A 22416-nucleotide genomic window follows, 5' to 3' on the forward strand; every position below is an offset into this window, starting at 1 on the left:
TGCGGTCACACTCTGTAGAGACTTTCATTCCACAAACAGCCGTGTTTTGTGTGTGCTTTATTGTGTGGGTTAACGATGAGGACTTTCCGCAGACCGAAGTTAATGAGTTCGCCCAGCCTCAGCGAGCTGGGGAAGAACGAGCAGGCAGCCTTGGAGGAGCGAGGCAACCAGCAGCGACGTGCAGGTGCCAACGCCACTTGGAACAGGTAAAGGCTCAGGCCGCGGACACACAACAACAACAACAAGATTTCATTTATAGATCGCCTTTCACGTCGGGAGGACGTCCCAAGGTGCTGGATAGTTGGGACAGGACCCGAGCAGGGGGGAAATGGTCAGGGTGAGAGGAGGGAAGGGGGGGAGCGAGGAGGGGGTAGAGAGTTGAGAAGGGAGCTGAAGGCACGGTCAAAGAGAAAGGTCTTGAGACCGGCCTTGAAGGAGGAAAGGGAGGAGGCGGCGAATGCACTGGGGGATGGAGTTCCAGAGCCTAGGGGCTGAGAGGCTGAAGGCTCGGCCACCGATGGTAGGGTGGTTAGGGCGGGGGATGTGGAGCAGACCGGAGCCAGAGGAACAGAGGGTACGGGCAGGTAGGTAGGGGTATAGTAGGTCGGAGAGGTAAGAGGGAGCAAGGCCGTGAATGGCCTTGTAGGTGAGGATGAGGATCTTGAATTCGATCCTCTGGGGAATGGGGAGCCAGTGGAGGCGAGCGAGGGTGGGAGTGATGTGGTCGCTAAGCCTGGTGCGGGACAGTACACGAGCTGCAGAGTTCTGAATGACCTGCAGCTTGTGGAGGGAGGTGTCGGGAAGGCCGGCGAGGAGAGAGTTCCCATAGTAGTGCCGTAGTCTGGCAATTTTTCGGAGGTGATGGAAGGTGGTGCCAGTTGTGGCGCGGATATGAGGAAGAAAGGACAGCTCAGGGTCGAACAGAACGCCGAGGTTCCTGACTGGCTTTGAGAGGTGGAGAGTGCAGCCTTGGATGCTGATGCTGTCAGCGCCTGAGGTACGGAGGCGCTGACGCGAGCCAATCAGGAGGGCCTCAGTTTTGCGCACATTGAGCTGAAGAAAGTTGTCTCTCGTCCAGGACTCGATGTCGGACAGGCAGGCTGTCAGGACATCGGTGGTCGTGGAGTTGAGGGTAGAGGAGGAAAGGTAGAGTTGGGTGTCATCCACATAAATGTGGAAGTTAACCCCATGTCTGCGGATGATGTCACCAAGGTGGAGCATATAGAGGGTGAAGAGGAGGGGACCGAGGACAGACACACGGTGTGGGACCTGCGCTGTGAGGAGTCCGCTACCCATGACTCTCACATCCAACACCTCCATCGCTACTGCTGGCCAAATGCTATTTAATTTAAATGCAACTTTTTTTTCTAAATTATAAACAAAGCCACGTTAGTTAAAAAGACCTTTTTTACACTACGCTTCACTTTGATTCTGAAAGCTGGGTGCTCGCTAATTACTCTCCCCTGTCGTAACGGTGACAAATAGTTACTGATTTAGCTCAAACCCCCTTCCTTCCCTACCAAAATAAATTATGGTCATAGGTACACTGATGATCAAAAGCACACATGTCCTCTCAATTCCCCTTGACTTCTCAGTCTCCCCATTGCCCTCTTAGCTCCCTTGCCTGTCAGCTCTCATGTCAGTCCCCCTCAGCCTCTCAGATCCCTCCCCCCGGCCTCAATAATGATAATAATCCTTGCATTTGATATAACGCCTTATCAAGTCTGCAAACCGTCTCAAAGCGCTTCACATACTGTAAAGTTAATTGACTGTATATTGCCCTTTAAGCGCTCTCTTCCTCAGGCATGCCTCACTCTCTGAATCTCATCTCCCCTCTTAGCTCCTGTCACTCTCTTTGTCCCCCACTGCCCCATCTATCCCCCTTCCTCATAGTGTTTTTGAAGAGGTCATATCCCAAATTCACTGTAGGATAATAAAAAAAAGTTGCATTTGATATATTGTGTATTGTATGTTTTGAGATATACAGTATTGTATTGTGCCTTATCATGTTTGGAGGACATCTCAAAGCAATTCACAGGATTCACTGTACAGTCTAGGAGGTGCATATATGTTTAAGGGTCTGCGGCAGCCAATTTGCGCATAGGAATGTCCCACAAGCATTCATGAAATGAATAACCAATTTTAGCAATCAATGGCCAGGACACTGGGAGAAACTCCCTTTTCTTGAAATCTGTGCCATGGAATCTTTAATGTTCACCTAAACAGGCAGATGGGACATTGGTTTAATGTCTCATCTGAAGAACAGGATCTCCAACAATGCAGCATACCCACATAACTGGATGTGAGTGTCAGCCTTGACTATATAGGTTCCAAGTTCGACATGGGGCTTGAACCCACAACCTTCGGATTCAGAAACGAGAGTGCTAGTAACTGAGTCAGGCTGACACCTATATGCCAGGATGCCATATGACGTGCAATATTGAGACTTGCAAAAGGCATTTGACAAATTACCACATAAAAGGCTCCTTTACCACCTGAGTTCACTGGGTGTCAAAGGCAGATTCAGAATTAACTGAAGGGAAGGAAGCAGAGGATCATTGTTGGAGGAGCAATGCCAAATTGGGATGGGGGGTGTTATTAAGCAGGGGTCTGTACTGGAACTCTGTACTAGAATCCTTTCTTTGTATCTATTAATGACCTAGTTGCAGATGAAAACCAAGTTTATGGGAACTGTGGAATCAGAGGAGGCACTAAAGGTGTTACAAAGATAGCTTGATGGGGTATAAACGTGGGCTCACGTGTGGCAAATTATTAAATTAAATTTAATACAGATAAAGGCAAGGTACTGCATATAGGAAGCAAGAATAAGAAACATCCGTACTCCATGGACGGAATAGAACTTGCCAGGGTGACATAGCTCACCAAGCCAGTACACTGGGCCCTTTTTAAAAAATCAGTGATGATAGAGTAGGTATCCAAGAAGGATGCGATCAAATGAGCCATTTTTATCCAACTCAATATTTTGTGAACTTGTTCACAAAAGTTTCTTTGCAAAACAATATATTTATCAAAATAATTATTGAAATTATGCGCATGATTGACTGACACATAAGTAATTTCCAACTGAGTCCTTACATATCTCAATCGTAGTCAATTGGAAGTGGATCAAAGTTCTGAGCACAGCCCTGTTAAGTAGTGCTTTTTAGATTTATTAGATTGGTCACCATGTGGGCATCACAGAGCCATTGGTGGTGTACCATGAAAGATACGGTAGCAATGGGACTAATTACTATCAGTAATCGTCCCAGAAACTCATGTAAAGGATACCTCTAAAAAGTTAAAAAGATAAGAAAAAGAACTTTGAAGATTCACATCTTTTGATGTGCAGTTTCATCTCTTTGACAAATTAGAAAGTTTTGTTTTACAAAAATAGTAATTACACCAGTTTTGTTCTGATATATTTATTAATTATTTCATTGCAAATACTTAAGCTACCTATATTTTGGCAAAACTGATTTGATTGAAGAAGAATAACTTATAACTTCAAGTGAACCATTGCCATAAAAACATTCATTGCTGGTCAATCTTAAGACAAAATGGTCTTACAAGTTGGAAGACTGGGTGAAATTTCATGCCTCTGGTTGCTTGCAGTTGATGAAACGGGCCCCAAGATAATTTCTTCCAACTTGGGGTGGGAGTTTTAGTCCCAAATGCTCTATGCCATGTGAGCAAACTGCTTGGCAGTCAGATTCAGAAAATTGATTTACCTTTTTGTCCAAGGAGCCCCATCTTGGGGTAGAATAGGCAAAACTGACATGGTCACATCAACTGGATACAAACATAGCTTCTATCGGTGAATTTGTCTGAGCAAATAATGAACAAGGGGGTCACGACTCACTGATAAAGTCTGCAATCAGTGAGCTACAAATCTTTGACAGTTGTGGTGTCAGTTCAACTCATTGCCTTTCTGGATAATATCAATGCGTATACATTTTCCTCAGTGGTACAAGTGGTCACTTCTCTGTAATACTTCCTTTACTAGCCATATGAAGAGTGTATTCCTGGAAGCATTTTGTTTTCATGAATTGTTTTTTCAAATCCATTTCAGAACGATCCATTTCAGAACACTTTCTCACTTTCCTTCCCACACCTCCAGTAAATTCAGTGAAGATGGCTTTGTCAAACAATTAAGATGCTAATTTGCAAGTTCTGATTCTTTCAGATGAACATAGAGGCATTCTTGTTACACAAATTCAGAAAATCCACCAAATTATTTTTAACAGGAGAATAATCTAATTTTATTAACATTTTGCAGTCTATTAGCCACGTCTCAGCCGCTCCTATTAATTTAATTTATGTTAATTAGAGCCCATAAAGTTTGAGTAGAAAAGAGTGAAAATGGGTTTTAAAAATGTGCAAATAGAACTGCATAAATCTGGGTCTACTTTATGTAAATGTACCACTTGTAGCACTCCAACAAGCAGTACTAATTGTAGGGTCCCATGACTAAATGAAACTAATCCAGTGGAACACAGACTAATGCTGATCAGCATCTGTCTTTGTTTTCCAGCATACAGAATGCTGTAATTGCTGTGTTCCAGAGGAAAGGATTACCCGATAATGAACTTTATAACCTCAACGAGGGAGTCAGGTGAGTGAGAACCGAGCATTGCTGTGTCTACAAGATAAAAACGTTTATTGTTATAGTGTGGGATGCTGATTAAGTTCCTGAATTCTCAAAAAGCATTACTTTTTCACTTATTACCATAGTCAATAAGGTCTGGAGATTAGGTAAATGCAAAATAATATGACCTTAAAAAGTAAGCATGTGGAAGATATCATAAAATAATCTTCCCAATTTGGTAATGTGCAAAGTTGATACATGTGTTTAATAATCGATATTGGTGGTTTTAAGTTTCCCTTTCTCCTCAGAGACCTGATATTTCAAGTCTCTGCGTGCACTTGGGAGCTGCTCTCCTGATAATAGCTACAGTACAAGACCTGTCAGCTCATGGCTCCGATGGAAACAGCACTGATGAGCATCCTTTCTGGTCTCGAATACTGATTTTTTTTAATCCTGTTCAAATTTTTTTTCTGAAACCAGCAACTGATGGTGATGATCCTTGTATGAGACATCTGTGAATCGCAGGCATTCTTTTAAGTTTGTCAGTAGACAAGTAGACGTGGATTTTTTCAGCTGAGCCTGATCCTGTCTTCTCCCACCACACATTCATTGACATTCCAATTATATAGCTATGAGAAAAAAGGCCCCTCGCTATTTTTTAACCCTTTTTCTAGATGGAGATGCTGAGATCAATTGCAGCATCCATTTTGCATTTCTGGCTAAGATTAATTATCTCGGCATAAACAAGCAATCGGACATGTAATCTTTCTGGTCTCTGTAACTCACCATGACACAACACAGTATGTTTACCTGTTGAATCATTGGGGATTTAACACAGAATTTTTTAATTAATTGTTTGACCTACTGAGAGTAAGATACAGGAAAGCATTTGTACTAAAATATATTTTCCCTCAACAGAATAGTATTCAGGGCACTGTTTACAACCAGTTTGTGTGATTATATTTGTTTTCCATGTATTCCAATATAATTAACAGTAATGTTGTTAACTGTTCATATTGTGGATGAAATCTGGATGTACATTGTTAAGTTTATTTAGATCAAAGATTTAACTCTGCGTTGAGGTGTATCCTTCTCCTCATCACCATCTCCATTGTCAAGCTTCATCTTTTAAAAATAATTCTTGAAATGTTGGAGAAAATTATATAACAACAACAAAATTACATTTGTATAGCGCCTTTCATGTCAGGAGGACGTCCCAAGGGGTTGGACAGTCAGTGTTTCAGACCCGATCTGGGGGTCGGGATCGGGGAGGGTGGGAAGGAGGGTAATTGAAGGCACGGTCGAAGAGGAGGGTCTGGAGATGGGTTTTGAAGGAAGCAAGGGAGGGGGCGAGGTTGAAGACTGCGGGATGAAATTCCAGAGGGCGGGGACAGAGTGACTGAACATAATATATATGTAATATCATACATGAGGGAGAGGAATAAAAGTACAATGCCAGGGAGGTCAGTCAATATCTTTTTGGGGGGAATTTTTTTGTTTTTAAGGTTTCAAAATCATTGTTGAACATCACACTGGATTAGCATGTTCCTCTTGGTGACATCATCCAGAGACATGCGGTCAACTTCCACATGTACACGGATGACACCCAACTCTATCTCTAACTCTCCGCCTCCACCCTCGACTCCGGGACCACTGCAGTCCTCACAGACTGCCTGGCGGACATCAAGTCCTGGATGAGAGCAAACTTCCTCTACTTGATTGTCAACAAGGCCCCCCTGTTTGACTCCCATCAGCGTCTCCATACTTCGGGCCCTGACAGCACCTCCCTTCATAGATGCACTCTACACCTCAAGGAGCCAATACAGAACCTCAGCATCTTGTTCAATCCTCAACTGTCCTTCATCCGTGCCATGACCCGCTTCACCTTTTGACACCTCCACAACATCGCACGGCTCCACAACTGTCTCTCACCGCAGGCCACCGTGACCCTCATCCACGCATTCATCATATCCAGGCTCACTACTCAAATTCCTTCTTGTCAGCCTCCTCAACTCCTCGCTCCACAGGCTGAAGATCATCCAGAACTCTTCAGCTGGTGTCCTGTCCCGCACCAGGCTCTGCGACCCTATCACCCCCATCCTCGCCTGGCTCCACTGGCTCCCCATCACTCAGAGGATACAGTTCAAGATCCTGGTCCTCACCTTCAAAGCCCTCCTCGGCCTTGCTCCTCCCTACCTTTGTGACCTCCTAGCCCCACACCAACTTGTTTGCTCCCTCCGCTCAGCGGGCTCAGGCCAGTTTTGTGTCCCCCATCTTGCTCGCCCCACCATTGGCAGGCGGGGCTTCAGCCTCTCTGTCCCCACCCTGTGGAATTCTATCCCACCGTCCCTTCTCCTTGTCCCCTCCTTTGCCTCCTTCAAGACCCATTTCAAGACCCTCCTATCCCTCCCCTCCCCCCATCCACCCCTCCTGATCCCAACCACCAGCTCAGGTGCGGATCCCTGACTGTCCTCCTGACGTGAAAGGTGATATGCAAATATAATTTGTTGCTGTTGTTGTGGTTCCTGTCCCCTTTTTTCCATAATTTATAAATATAGGTAAAAGTAGTTACTGCTTTTGTCAGTGATGTCTACAACCCACTACCTTGTTTAGATTTTATTAAACTTGGTCATGGGTTTCATCATGTGTCAGACTCTCAACTGACAAATTTTACTTGTTTTTAATCTTTTTCTTTGTAAAGGATGACTCCATTATAAGGGTCCTCATTGGATTGTGCATTTATGAATAACATGGGTCTCCTGTGGACTAGCGTTACTGGAAGTTTGAAGTATGATTCTGGCAGGGTCTTACAGGCTTACACAAAGCACACAGGCTCCACTTTGTGCTATTTGAACTACTGTGCCGCTTACAGTAATATGAATTGGAATGATAATGATTTTTACTTCAATGCCTTATAAGGGCTTTATTCATATATTCATTAATTTATGCTTTCATTTTCCTTAAAGGAGCATGAAGTTGAGGTGCCCTCATCAATGAGCTCTGTAACAGCCAACAGAAGTTGGTTGCTGTGAGATAAAATCTGTATTCTTTCTGTGTCTTTTTGATTATATTTTGAATATTTATTTTCTTCTTAAACAGGCAATTATTGAAAACTGAGCTTGGATCGTTTTTTACAGAATATCTTCAGGTCAGTATATTTTTTCTTCTCAAAGAGAGACTTTTTTTAGTTTGACCACTCATTGGAATGCAACTCAGCTGCAAATCATTCCTTCTGTTCTTTCTTGATGTTATTCAATTTTCCAGAACCATTGCAGATGTCACCAAAAATGTTGCCATTAAGACTGAAACAATGTTCTTTTAAAGGTGCATTTCTGTGTCTTTGTGGGCAGTTTTGTGGTTAGTTTCAGTTCTTGTGTTTACAAGAAATGGCATGGCTTCTCGGGAAAGGTGACACTGTTTAGTAACAGCACAAATGTTTTTTCACTGCACTCAAATCTCACAATATGCTTTGGAACACACTTCATTTCAAATGTCAATGTTCCTTGTAAAATTGGGATTGTCGTGTATCTGTTTTTCCTAAGGTTGCTGCGAATATTGCAATGCTCTTGTGGTTCTGTAGCTGTGCTTGGTATAATACTAACAGGTATTATGAGGGAGTCAATTAAAACTGGTGAGGTACCAACCAACTAGAAGCAACAGCAACAGTGGAGGGTTGTGGATGGATGAGATTGGATGGGCCTAAGGCCTTCTTCATCCATAGCGATCTTGTGATCCTGTGATATTCCCATGAAGCACTTTTTGTTTCACAGCAGTAATTGTTTGATCCAATAATTCTGAATGGAATAATTTGAAAGATTATACGAAATAGTGACAGTCCCTCAATTCCTGTAGACTGTGAACTAATTAGTGGAACAATTATATAATCGGTTAACATTTATAATTTTTTTTTCCTTTTTCAGACTCAGCTGCTTACAAAAGGCATGGTGATTTTGAGGGATAAAATTCGGTTTTATGAAGGTAAGGAGACAGTTTTCAAATTTCACTTTAGGGCTTTCCAGTGTACTCCTTGAAAGTTCACAGTTCCATTAGCTATTCTTAACTGGTGGCAAGCATTGGTTGAGGGTGCCAGTGCAATCCTGCCGGTTCCTTTTATATAACTCTCAGTGCAGAAACACCTAAATTTTTGTCTCAATAACAGCTGCCAGTGAACTGAGAGGAACAAATCAATACATGTACATTTTATTTACTTAACATGAAAAAACCTCTAACCAAGAGCATCCATTTTCTGGTTCAGGACAGAGGTCACAAGATTACAAGCTTGGTTTGGTTGAAGAAAGCCACAGCATCAAGCTGCATTTTAAATGAGTGCAGTGTCCTGGCCTCAACCACCTTTCCTGCCAACCAGTCATTGATTTCCCTCTGAGTTAAGAAAAGCATTCTGGTATCTGTCCTCATATTGTCCTTTGCAACTTTAAATTCATGTCCTCTTGTTCTACTGTCAGGGTTTAATTTTTCTATCCTAATTAAAATTTTATACACCTCTATGAGGTCCCTTGAGTAGTCTTCTCTCAAGGCTGAAAAAATACTACACTTGACACTTATACAGCACCTTTCCCTTTGTGAGGTTGTCTCAAAGCATTGATACGTTCCCATTAGAAGACAACAAAACCTCAGCTATGCTTGAATCGGTGTAAATATTATTTAAAATGATACAGGTTGTGGCAATTTATCTGACAAAGTCAATTCACAGAAAATCGTTTAACTGAGCAGCTTATGACGAATGAGAATGAATGAGCTATTTTTCTAAGATTGTGTTTATTGTGTTTACAGGGCAGAAATTACTTGATACATTGGCAGAAATTTGGGACTTTTTCTTTTGCAACATCTTGCCTATGCTCCAGGCTATATTTTGTCCTGTTCAGGTAAGCTGTTGTTTTTTATTGAGATAACTTTTAACCTTTTTGCTAATTTCTGTTTGAGGTTAGACCTCTGCAATTCCCTGGGGTCTCCCCACCTCCACCAGCTCCAACTAATACAAAGTTATACTTTTCCCTTCCCTATCATCTCCTCCAACCCAACTTCCATGCCCTCCACCCTTTCTACTCTAGTTTATGGCTTGTTTTGCACTCTTTCCAGTTGATTATAAGTGGTCAAACCTTCAGCCAATTTGCCTTGCCTTCTAGAACTCTCCTAAATTCCTTCATGTTGTTCTTGTCTTTCCCATCTTCAATGTCTTTTTTGCCTAAGCCTTTGGTTAATAATCTTAAGTCCTCCTTCCTTTTCTCCCTGCTCCCCATCATCTCTGTGGAGCACTTTGAGACGTTCATCCTACATGAAAGGCGCAAGTTGTATTATTCATTAAGTATTGCTGAACTTCTTGAATGGACAACTTCAAGGACAGCCATTTTATCAAAATGTCTGCTTGGGCACTTAGTAACCAACATCTGTCGTTCTCTACCCCCCCCCCCACCCCCCACACACACACACACGTAACAAAATATGCCCTGAATGCTAATGAAATCAAAAATGAACAATATCAAAAAGGCATAGTGGCAAAGTGAGATGTTTTTGTGTGCGTTGCGGAATGATCAATTTTTAATATATAAAGAAAATGAGAGAGATGAATATTTTGCAAAAATCAAAATATTTTATGTTCGTATGGGGAAAGAAAATATAGTTTGACCTTAATTAATGATTCCCTTTCCTGGGTTATTAAGGGCAACTATCTCATAAAATGAAACAAGAACAGAAGTCACTGGGAATACTCAGCAGGTCAGGCAACATCTATGGAGAAAGGAAAGTGAGTCAACGTTTCGGGTCCACGACCCTTCATCAGGATTGGGGCATGTTGCGAGGCAGAGGCTTTTAAGGGCTAACAGAGAGGGGGGAGGCAGGGCAAGGAAGACAAAGGAGAAAATGGGGTAGAGGGCAGGGGATAATGAGTTAAAGGGGTGTTAATGATGAAAACAAAGTGGGGGGTTGCAACAAAGCAGGGGAATAAAAGATTGCAACAAAATAGGCAGACCAGAGAAATCTCTCCCCCCCCCCCACCACCCCCTTTGCTAATACTGTGTTAATACTCTGCAGTATTAACACCTCTATGTTGCAATGTTGAGCGTTCCCAGCGACTTCTGTTTTTGTTTCAGATTTCTAGCATCTTCAATATTTTGTATTTTGCTTCATAAAATGTCCACTTCCAAAAAAAAAGTCAGAAGAACAATGGATTAGTGTTTGAAACATTGTGGTTTTATACTTTGCTTGAAGGGTGTGCAGAAATTAATCTGAAAGTGCAAATTATATTGTGACTGATGAGTGGCAGGAATTTGTAAAGGACGTCTATTGTCCTCCTCACACATAAAAACAATAGATGTCGCTCAATAAAGTACAGAGATCCAAAATCGGAGAGCAAGTGTGTATTCTATAGTTTTCCTGAGGAATGTTCTATCATCTCATGTAATAAAAAAGAGAGAAACTGGCATCAATTGAAGTGCGCCATTTGTATGCATTTGTATGATTGATACATGCTGGGAGATGAACAGAAATTGTAACATTCTCTGCTCAGGATTCAGATTATATTTGTTTGGTGATAAATCATAGGGCAGTATATTCGTGAGCCAAATGGTATCATCTGAGCTGGTGGACCCAATCTCTGCCGAGACTGGTGCAAGCGCTTAGCAGAGGTTAGGCACGCACTCAGAAGCATCGCAGAGGCCTCAGGTCTATGGGAGAGTCACGCAGTGGCCCTACCCTGTTTATCGTTCTTCAAAAGTGCATGTAAACTGTTAATGTCTTGGCAATAATCTGAAAGTGACCTTTCCAAATTCATCTCCCTGATGCTAATAATTAATGTTGCAGGGGAAAGAGCCAACTGTCCGCCAGATAGCTCTCCTGCATTTCAGGAATGTTATTACACTAAACGTGAAACTGGAAGATGCTCTGTCACGTCCACGAGCCAGGATACCACCATCAATCATTCAGATGTTCCTGACACTTCAGGTGAGCTTCAAATGTGACTTTAAAAGTAAAGCGGTCCAGTGAATTATTTTACTATTCTCTGAACTATGCACAACAAAGTGTGGTTCAGATCATCTGATGCAGATCTGTTTAACTGTGGCTGTGAATAAGGTTGAGCGTTGTGAGCTGTGGTTGAATGTTATGTCGTTCTGATGTACACAGAATGGTTTCAATTCTAATTTGAAACAAAGAATGTATATCAACCTTCTTATCATAATTTTACTTAATCTTTCTGATGACTTTCTTTCTCTCCCCCCGCCCCCCCCCCCCACCAAAAAAAAATGCTGTAATATCATCCTGGCTCATTTTTGTTGTACCCCATCTCTGAATCACCAAGCCAGTCAGGAACCTAGGTGTCTTGTTCGACCCTCAACTGCCTTTTCTTCCCCACATCCAAGCCGTGACCCGCTCTGGCTTCCCTCACCTCTGTAACATCACCCGACTCCGCCATTACCTCACCCCTCAGGCCGCTGAAACTCGTGTTCATGCCTTCATCACCTCCAGGCTCAACTATGCAAACGACCTGCTTGTCAGCCTTCCCAATTCCTCCCTCCACAGGCTGCAGATAATCCAGAACTCTGCAGCCTGTGTCACCAAACTCCGTGACCCCATCTCCCCATTCTCGCCCGATTCCATTGGCTCCCTATCCTTCAGAGGATCTAGTTCAAGATCCTGGTCCTCATCTACAAAGCCCTACATGGCCTCGCCCCACCCTACCTCTGCGACCTCCTAACCCCTACCAACCTGCCCGTTCCCTCCACTCAGCCAGCTCTGGCCTGCTCCACGTCCCCCGAGCCACCTGTCCCACCATTGGCGGGAGAGACTTCAACCACTCTGCCCCCAACCTCTGGAATTCCATCCCCCAATCACTTTGCCTTGCCCCCTCCTTAGCCTCTTTGAAGTCCCACCTCAAAACCCTCCTCTTCGATTATGCCATCACCCCCCTTCCCCTACCCTCCCTTCTCACCCCTGACCCCAGCTCAAGTCTGAAATGCTGTACAATATCCAGCACTTTGGGACGTCCTCCCGATGTGAAAGGTGCTATACAAATGTTATCTTGTTGTTGTTGAATCAGAAAGTTGTGAGTTCAAGTCCTTCATTGTGGCTTTTGAGTGTAGTGCTGGGGGAGTTCTACATAGTTGGAGGTGTTGTTCTTTGATGAGACGTTAAACAGAGATTTCTGTTCAAGTCCATGGCACTATTCAAAAAGAGAAGGGATTTTCTCTTGATGCCCTGGTCAGTAATTCCTCAGAATAAAAAATAGTGTCATTCACTTTATAGCTTTTGGTGGACATTATTGTGCCAAAAGGGCTGCCACATTTGCCTAAAACAAATGTTAGCAACACTTTGTAGAAAACTCCTTGAAGCCTTTGAGATGGTTTTCAAAATAAGGGCCAATATCAACTGCAAAGGTTATTATATAAATTATGTTGCATCTTTCTGGGAAGCTAGCACCATTGAAATGACAAGTTCTTCAAAGTTCCTGGCCGATGATTATAGGGTATCTCTGCTGATGTCAGTTCATATTTCACTCTCTAAACCAGGGTTGTGATTAAATGTGATGCTGTTCACTGAGAACTATACAATAATTTTGATCTAAAAGACAGGCAAGCAGATTGTAACATATGCTGCATCACATCTGACTTTGGTCCCTTCAGTAGTAGCAAACTCCCAATACAGATTAAGCTTGTGGCAGAAAAGGTGCGTGATCAAACAATATTCCTTTATCGTTCTGAGCCCCTGGGCATGCAATGAAAGGTTTGCGTTCCCATTCCAGACACAAGAAAACTTCCATTTGTAGGGACCGTACGCATGTGGAACTCTCACTCTGGGTTGGAGAAACTTAAGCATGGCAATGTGTTTCCGTATGTGTGAGAAATCCATCTAACCAACAAAAATTTGGCACTGAATTCCATTTGCAAGTTTATTATGTGCTTTGTAGGATTAGCACTGGGAAATGGAATACTTTCTATTTCAGATCACCAGTATCCGCACAAACACTCTCAGAGCCAGTGCAGCTCATCCCGCTGCAGAGTAAATCTCCTTAATTACCTCAATTTAGGAGAGCACCCCTTGGTAGATAATGGAACATTTCTATTTCTCAGATATTGTGCCTCTCTGACCAAGATTTGTGCGAAATAAGCAGCAAATTGTGGTCTAGTCTCTCACATACTAAAACTATTCACATTTATTTCACCAAGAGAGACAGTGCTCTCATTCTATCTTTCTTGACTAATTTGGCAGCCACCCCATGCCTCAGAGGTAAAAAAAAACATGCAACTGTTTGTATCATTCAGCCCCTAACCCCCAATTTAATGAATGTCGTTCTTAGATGATAAAATATTAATAAATAATCTTTCATTGGTGTCAGGAGGATGTCTCAAAGCACTTTGCAAAATCAATAATAATAAAAACAAAGTGTCTGTCTGTGTATCAGTGTATCCAACAATCACGCAATAACCGATTGACATAGAGACACGATTTATACCTCATTGGAAAGGTCTTGCATCTGGCAGTGTCATGGGCATTTTTGGGTGGGGGGGATCTCCTATCATTGATGAGCTATACTAAAAATGCTTTAATTAAGCTCCAAAATATGAGGTGTGCATTCTATTCTGCAATTATGTAGTGACAGAGGAAAGCACACATCATTCAAAGAGATACATCTATACTCTGCAACAGAAGTATGGTACTTTTTTCTGGTTATCATGGGAGCTAGAGTCTGCCTATGTGGGACAGACAGACAGAGAGAGACTGAGAGAGACAGAGAGATAGTGAGAGACTGAGAGAGACACGAGAGAGAGAAACAAAGAGAGAGACAACAACAACAAGATTTCATTTATAGAGCGCCTTTCACTTCGGGAGGACGTCCCAAGGCGCTGGACAGTTGGGTCAGGAGAGAGAGACTGAATGAGACTGAGTTAGTGAGAGAGACTAAGAGAGAGACAGAGAAAGAGGAGACAGAGAGGAGGGTAGGAGAGAGGGAGACTGAGAGAGAGAGAGAGAGAGAGAGAGAGAGAGAGAGACTGTGTCTGTCTGTGTGTCAATCTACATTCCATATTGGATCCTTTGGTTGCAAGCGAAGATGCAACGGGGCACAGCTAGTATACTACAAGTAGAGTGACTGTAATTTGCAGGTCCACACAGCAGTGAAAATATGCACAGCAATGTCCCACAAACAACCATAGAGTGAATGACCAATTTTATCTGAGCGATTTTTGGTCGGAAATTCTTTCTCTTTTCGAATACCACTTACTGATCTTAAATATCCACCTGAACAGGCAGATGGGATCTCGGTTTAATGTCTCATCTGAAGGACAGCACCTCCAACAACGCACTGCATTGTGTTTACACTCATTTACTTTATAGCACGGAAACAGATCATTCGGTCCAACTCGTCCGTGCTAGCATTTATAATCCACTTGAGTCTCCACCCACTCATTACTCCCATAACTTTTTTCCTCATGTGTATGTCTAGCTTCCTTTTAAATTCAATGAAAATGTATTACATTTTCAATTATGAAACCCTGTACCAGGTCCCCCTGTTAAACATCTCTTCGCTAGTGAAAAGGGTTTAACCTGTTCCAAATTGGAGTGTAAATCGAGACGGTGAGTTCAAAAGTACCAACAGTGGGATTCAACACACAACTTTCTGCCTCAGAGGTGAGAGTGCTAGGCTGACACCAGGGTTCCAAGACAGGTTGGGATTTTACTCAGCTGAAATATTTCCTGTGCTCGATTTCAAATTGGAAAAGTTAACAGAAGCTTTTGTAAACTGAACCAATTTTATTTCTTAAAAGAGATAGATTAAATAATGCAAAACTTGAAATAAATAAAACACAAATAAAAACACTGGTAGATAGCACAATTATCTGAACGGGCAGCCAGTTCCTCATTTCAATGTCTCATCCAAATGATGGCACCTCCAACAATGCAGTGCACCCCCAGCACTGCTTTGGAGTGTCAGCCTCGACTTTATGAGTTCAAAGACTTGGTAGGTGCATTGGTGAATATAACAGAATGTGCTATTGTAGTGATCCATTCTCAGCAAATGTTCTGATTTGTATGTTGGGTTAAATACTACAGCAATGCCAGCACCTCAAGTCCTATTTCAGTTGGCCCTTCAATCCAGCAGGAAAAATGGATAGCACTGCAGGACATTCATTTGATTGATCACATTATCGAGTACTTCAGTAAAAGTAAAATGTGCACAAAATGTAATCGTGATTTGTATTTTACTGTTTGAAGAGCTGAAAGGTTCAATTTATAGATTCATTGTTTCTATATTATGTTTCAGGATTACTATACATTTCAGATAACTTGAATAGAGATTCATTCTCAATGTGCTGTGTTGTAGAATGTGAGAACCTGATTTTTTCTCATAGCACCCAATGAGTTCTTGATCTCTGCTAGACCTCAAGAAGTAGAATTAAATTGCTTTTCCAGGAGCAAGCAAAGTCAGTGACAATAACAACAAATCCTACTCATGCATACCACACAGCATCTGGATCAAGGTATCACAAGCAGCAGCAAAATACAAGGGTGGGGGGGAGAGGGTGCAGACTTGATGAGCCAAATGGCCTCCATGTGTGTGTAATTTTTTTTGATTCTTTAAGTGATCCATGACAGATTCCCCACAATGCATCATATCTAGGGTTTAAATATTTAGGAGATTTTCAGCACTAATACAGGATATCATTCGCACAGTGAATTGACAATACAGCCATACTCTTATTGAAAGACCCCAAGCAGAGGCCTGAGAGAGAAGTTTGTTTTATACTTTCATGAGTACAATAACCTCTGTTTAACAAATGATACTTAATTCTTCCTCTCCTATAAATAATTGAAGGGTCTTGTCCAAATGCTCTTGAAGATGCTGAGCAATTGTAATATTATCTGATTTCCCACTGAAGTTTGTACTTTAAAACCATGTGATGCTAAGTTTGCAACATACCCATTATTTCTGTTTTGAAGCTTTTTTTAAAGGAGAAATCTACAGAACACTTCTGCATTAAAATTGTTTAATTTAAAACTTCAAAACAGTGTTTCAGAAATGTCTGCAGCAAACATACACATTTCATTTTTTAGGAAAATCAGAAGATCAATTCATTTTTAAGAAAATTAGAAATGTATGGGTAGTTTATTTACACATAAGTACTCATGACTTCAGCAGTGGCAAACAAGTCCACCCCACTTTAAATTATACCTGAAGCAATGAAGCAGGGATATTTTATGCTCTCGCCATGAGAAGCACAGTGCAATGAAGGATGGGTGTCATGTCATTGTTTGAAACGTTTAGTCAGAAATGACTATTTTTAGTCTCTCAATTGTGTACCTCAGATTTTCAGTCTCTTCAATAATGTTGTCATTCATGACAGCTTATATCCAGCCAGGAAGTACTCTCTTGTGAAATGTATTCAGCAATGGCATATGTCCATGGGTGTGAAGTAAAGTTCGAGCAATCAGAGTTGTGGAATCAGAGTTAGAATTTCAATCCCTAAGCAGTTTATATCATTATTACAGTATACCCATCAATAATTTGTTCCAGTCTCTTAAATTGACTTGCAGCTGCTTTACTTCTGCTCTTTTCACTTGTTAACATATATTTTGTCAATGGAAATGTGAACAGAACTGGACTTAGGCTGTATACATTCTACTGGAAAAGTCGCTAAATGAGCAGTCCATGGGTGTGGCACATTATCAGAGTACAGTGTCCTTGGATGTGGATTTCCTACTGTGAGCATATGATTTTGTTTGTCTTTGCCAATTTTCTCCCCTCCTCTCATGCAGGCCTTGGTTTTGCTGCCTTGCTGTGTTGCTCTTGTATCTTGACCAACTGGTTATTTTTGCTGGGTGGAAATAATTTTGAGACCATATGTGCAAATGAATCTTCCATGCCTTTACCTACCTAGTGCATGGTCAGGAGGAAGCCGCTCAATCTTATCAAACCTGTTCAATCAGTTTATTAGATGAAGACATATATGTTAATCTCCCATTTCCCTGACTTTTCTTTATGCCCTTTATTACTCTTCCCTCCCAAGTATCTATCTGCCTCATGTTTGAATATCTCAATTTATTCTGCCTCCATGACATTTGGGCAGTGAGTTGTCCTTACCTTCCAATCCCTTTTATAGTCTCACCCCTCCCTGTCTCCCTCTCCATGAAATCTACCACTTGTACCCTTGACCCCCTCCCTACCGATTACCTAACCACCCATTATCCCTTCTCTGCACCTTGCTGGCGAATATAGTCAAATGTCCCTTTTTGGTGGCACTGCTTTCTCTTCTTCAAAACTGCCATCATTCCTCTCTTTCTCAAAAAAACGACCCTCAATGCCTCCAAATTCTCCAATTACTGACCAATCTCCAATCCTTGCTTGATCCCTTTCAATTTAGCTTTGGTTCTGTGAACAGGACTGAGTCAAGGCCTCATCAAAAATCAACATACTCTATGAGGATGCTCTCTGTCTCCTTGTTTGCTTTGACCTCTCCACTGCTTTTGACTCTATTAATCAGTACATCTTCTTTGATCCCTTCTCCTTTCTGTTCCCCATGTAGCCAAATCTTAATCTGGTCAAGTTTGTCAAAGGGAGGGGGAGGGTTAGATACTTCCCAGATGGAAGAAAGTGAGTCGCCTTGTCAGAAGAAGGGAGGGAAAATGTGTTTAAGGAGATTCAGAATAGCTTCCCTGTAAATTAGGAATGATATTTGGTACCAGGGGACAAAAACAGAGAAAATGACCTTGAAAATAGTATAGGTAATATTTTCTCCTACCTTCCTAAGATTTTGTATCCTTTCAAAGTATGTATCTTTTTCTAAAATTCTTAGCTTGTAACTTTCAAAATGTATTGTAGTTGGGTTGAAATTAATTGAATCCAGCATGTGTTTGGGTTGCACAGCTTTCAAAATGAAGTGTCAACAATATTGTTTTTTTGTTGAGAGAGATCAATTGAGCATTCACAGCAATGACATTTAATTGGCTTGAAGTCAGCTTCAAGACAGTATTTTGGCTGAACCTGAACTGTCTTGATCTATACTGCTTGTTCATATCCAGCTGTCTTAATTCAGTAAAATTCAGTTTCTATTGCGAGTGGGGAAGACTGGACACTGGAGAGACTGCTGAGTGTTCCCAGCGACTTCTGTTTCTATTACAAGGAAATTTTCATTTGTTGGTAGCATACATTATTTTCCCACAAAACACACTGTCACCCCATTTTACAGTATATCTTGTGAGACATTCTGCTGATGTGAAAGATGCTATACCAAATATAAAGATTATCATTATTGGTTTGAATACTCTTAGCGCAATGATGAGCTTCTGTATGCATCAGACACCTGGTTGACCAAAACAAAAATATATTTCTGGAGATGAGGGAATTTTAAATGACTTGTTAGAGTGATATAACCTTACTTTTTTACCTACTATCTGAATGGGATATGAAGGGTATTTCCAAAGCATCCACCAACACACCTGATCTACTCCCCCACCTCCCTCCCCCGCAAGATTGTGGGGAGAGAGAAAAGAATCATTCCACTGTATGTCATGAGGATCTTCTGGAAGATACAAAAAGAAATGTGGGAAGGGAAAAAAGTCACACTACTTTTTTTGTTAAGTGAGGCAGAAGAAAGATTTTATCTAATCTATATATGCACAGGAAAATATAACCCTCCTCTGTGAGCTATGTATCATGTTGAAAGACTAAATAACTAGCCTACACTGGTATAATTGGGATGGGGTGAAAGGATTCAAATGCAGCCAGATTTAAAGCATATTTTGTAAACCTTTGTGTTTTGAAAGAAAATTTTTTGCATTGGGTGTGGGATGGAGGTATGCGTGAATCCTGCTTTCACTTCCTGTGGTTGTCGGCATTTACATGTTCTTTACTGTATGGCAGCAATGAAAAATGATTAAAATCCTTAAGTAATAAATATGGGAAACTGCTGTTAGGGTCACCTTTAAAACACTGGATTTCCTCTTCATTTATTAATAGTTTATGCTAAGAAAGCTTCCAGGCGAGGGCTTTTCTTGCCTGCTTGAGCTTGCCTCCCTTCATCTCAGCAGGAAATTCCCATTGACATTTTTTAAGCTTAGTTTGAGCAAAGCTGTAAATTGGGTCAGAGCCCAATGGAACAGTCAGCTGTTTCGCATACAGTGGAACCAGACCAAAATGTAGCAGCAATTCCATCAATCTATTGAAACCTCTATAAACTGTTCACCCAACAACAACAACAAATTCCATCTGGATAGCGCCTTTCCGTCAGGAGGACATCCCAAGGTGCTGGACAGTCAGGTATCCGCACCTGAGCTGGTGGTTCGGATCAGGAGGGGTGGAGGGCGGGGAGGGTAGGGGTAGGAGGGTGACCAAAGTCACTGTCGAAGAGAAGGGTCTTGAGAGGGGTCTTGAAGGAGGCAAGGGAGGGGGCGAGGCAGAGGGACTGTAGGATGGAGTTCCAGAGGGTGGGTGGGGTCAGAAAGGCTGAAGGCCTGACCGCCATTGATGGGGCGAGCAAGGCGGGGGGATGTGAAGCAGCCCGGAGACCGCTAGGTGGAGGAACCTGACAAGTTGCTAGGGGGTTACGAAGTCACAGAGGTAGGGAGGAGCAAGGTCATGGAGAGCTTTGAAGGTGAAGACCAGGATCTTCAACTGTAATCTCTGAGTGATGGGGAGGGAGCCAGTAAGCCTGGCAAGTCTCCCAATTGACATTTACTGAAAGCCTCTGGCCTGTGGACTTAACATTTTATAACATTTGTTTTGCCTGTTTTACCACATTTTCTCAGGAGCAGATCTTGGTACTTTCTATCCGCTTTGGTTCATCATTTTATAGTGGTTGGGATTTTCTCTCCTTTTCCAAAGGTGTTGAGTACAGTTCCACTGCACTCATCACCTCCCATTTAAACTCAGAGTCTGATTGGAGGGGGCAGAGGAAAAAAGGGCAAACAATAATAATAATAATCCTTGCATTTGATGTAGCGCTTTATCACTTCGTCGAGATGTCTCAAAGCGCTTCACAGAATATACTGTAAAGTGAATTGACTGTATATTTGTGGGCAAAACATGGCAGCCATTTGCGCACAGCAGTGTCCCACAAGTAGTCATGGATTGAAGTGACCAATTTTTTTTGAAGGAATTATTACCCCCGGAAAAGTGATCCGCCGATCGACTAACAACCATACTACTTACTGCTAGGTAAGCAGAGGCGTATGGAGTAAGGAAACTTGCCCAACATTTCACCCTGCTGGGACTCAAACCCAGTCTCTCACTTGCGAGGTGAGTGCTCTAACCACTGAGCTACAGGATTCTAAATTAATTAACATAATATTTTAGAGTGTCCAAACTTGGTCAAATTCTTAAATGCCATCTTGAATTTTGAAGCCTATTTTCTGTAAGTTATTTTAAGAATGACAGCAAATGAATTTCAAAGCTTAAACTGAATTCAACAAGTTTCCAAATTCTGCATTAGTCTGAAGTGCAAATAATTGACTGATTCTAAACCCTGGTGCAATTTCTACCCATTAATATTCCCAGAAAAATTAAACTAATTTCAAAAAGTGTAAATGTACCAATATGGTTTTATTAAATATTCAAATGTGTATTTATTGCACCATATAGGTCGGAGAGAAGTGTTAGGTAAAATAATTGTTCAGATGGCTGTCTCTCAGCAGAAACTGGTGGAACTGTTGGGTTGTGGCCATGGAACATCTATTACTGCTCATTATTTCAGCTGAAAGGGTTATGAGGATCTGTCTTTTCCAAATAATTGAATCATACATGTTGTCACTTCTGCAAAATGTCTTTTTCACAGTTCACGGGAAAAAAACACCATAATGAAGAACAGGAAATGTTTTTTTCTAGCAATGCTGCATGGTATTTGTGCTCCATAAACATAATTGTGTGCACTTCAGAGAACAGATTTATTTCTAAGACTAGCTCCAAAGGAAACTTTGATTGTGAAGGTTTGGGTTGAACTGTAAGGAAACAGTGGGTATGTATTGTCTCCTGCTTTATGTTCAATTAAAGTTTCACATTGCAAGTTAACCCGAAAAAATCCATTGCTTTATGATTTCTCATCAGTTTCATTTATGTTACATCTCATTAGACCTGGTGTCTTTGATGATGTTGGCCACTGATGGGATTTCCTCATTATAATTGTTCATTGCCAAAGGGGCTACATGTAATGTCAACCAGAAATTTATCCCAAAAACTGGAGAAATTGCTTCAAGTCTTGGATATTAAATTCAACAATGATAAGTAATATCCTAAGCAATTATAATTGTATCCACTTCAACAAGTTTGTAGGGTTCACAAAACACAGGTATAGTGATTTTAAAAAAATACCAACATTATTATATATAATGCAACTGAAGATAACTATAAATTCTGTCTTAAGTTGTTATGTCTTAACCCGCTGCCTCCGATCGACTGGCTCCAGCCTTCTGCATGTCCACCGTGCCCTCCGTTCCACCATTGGTGGCCATACTTTCAGCCATTACTCCCTGAAACTCTGGAACACTCTTCCTCTATCCCTCTGCCTTGCCTCTTCCTTCCCCATTTTCAGGTTGTGCCTTCCTATTCCTATTCAACCGTGGCTACTTTCACCTCCCCCTCCCCCTGGCACAGAGTCATGCTCCGCCCAGTCAAGCGCTCTGGGATGCTATCCTGCGGGAGGAGCGCTACGTTAATCAAGTTGTTTTTGTTATGTTATTTATCAACTTTTTTTTAGCTGATTCTACAGTTCAATATCTATCATTTTCTTAAAACTGTTAACCGCTTTTGGAGCATGGTTCTGCTCCATGAATAATCATGCCGTCTGGAGAGACTGCTCCACGTTTGGGCCCTGGCGGAACTGTTTATTGGA

General features: G+C 41.7%; 1 protein-coding gene across 3 annotated transcripts in view; it reads left to right on the forward strand.

The window, feature by feature from the left end:
* LOC103179393 (proline-rich protein 5) overlaps positions 1–22416 on the forward strand; it is a 49241-nt gene that overhangs the window by 12275 nt on the left and 14550 nt on the right. Inside the window, exons 2-7 of one of the 3 annotated variants that reach the window (XM_007894657.2) lie at positions 93–206; positions 4532–4612; positions 7685–7733; positions 8506–8563; positions 9377–9468; positions 11402–11542. In XM_007894657.2, coding sequence (XP_007892848.1) covers positions 103–206; positions 4532–4612; positions 7685–7733; positions 8506–8563; positions 9377–9468; positions 11402–11542 — 525 coding nt within the window. In that variant the 5' untranslated portion in view covers positions 93–102. Of the gene's footprint in view, positions 1–13; positions 207–4531; positions 4613–7684; positions 7734–8505; positions 8564–9376; positions 9469–11401; positions 11543–22416 lie in introns of those variants that run through there. The other 2 variants (XM_007894656.2, XM_007894658.2) reach the window with 2 other exon arrangements.

The sequence above is a fragment of the Callorhinchus milii genome, unplaced genomic scaffold (assembly GCF_018977255.1).
Source record: "Callorhinchus milii isolate IMCB2004 unplaced genomic scaffold, IMCB_Cmil_1.0 Scaffold5, whole genome shotgun sequence".
NCBI lineage: Eukaryota > Metazoa > Chordata > Chondrichthyes > Chimaeriformes > Callorhinchidae > Callorhinchus > Callorhinchus milii.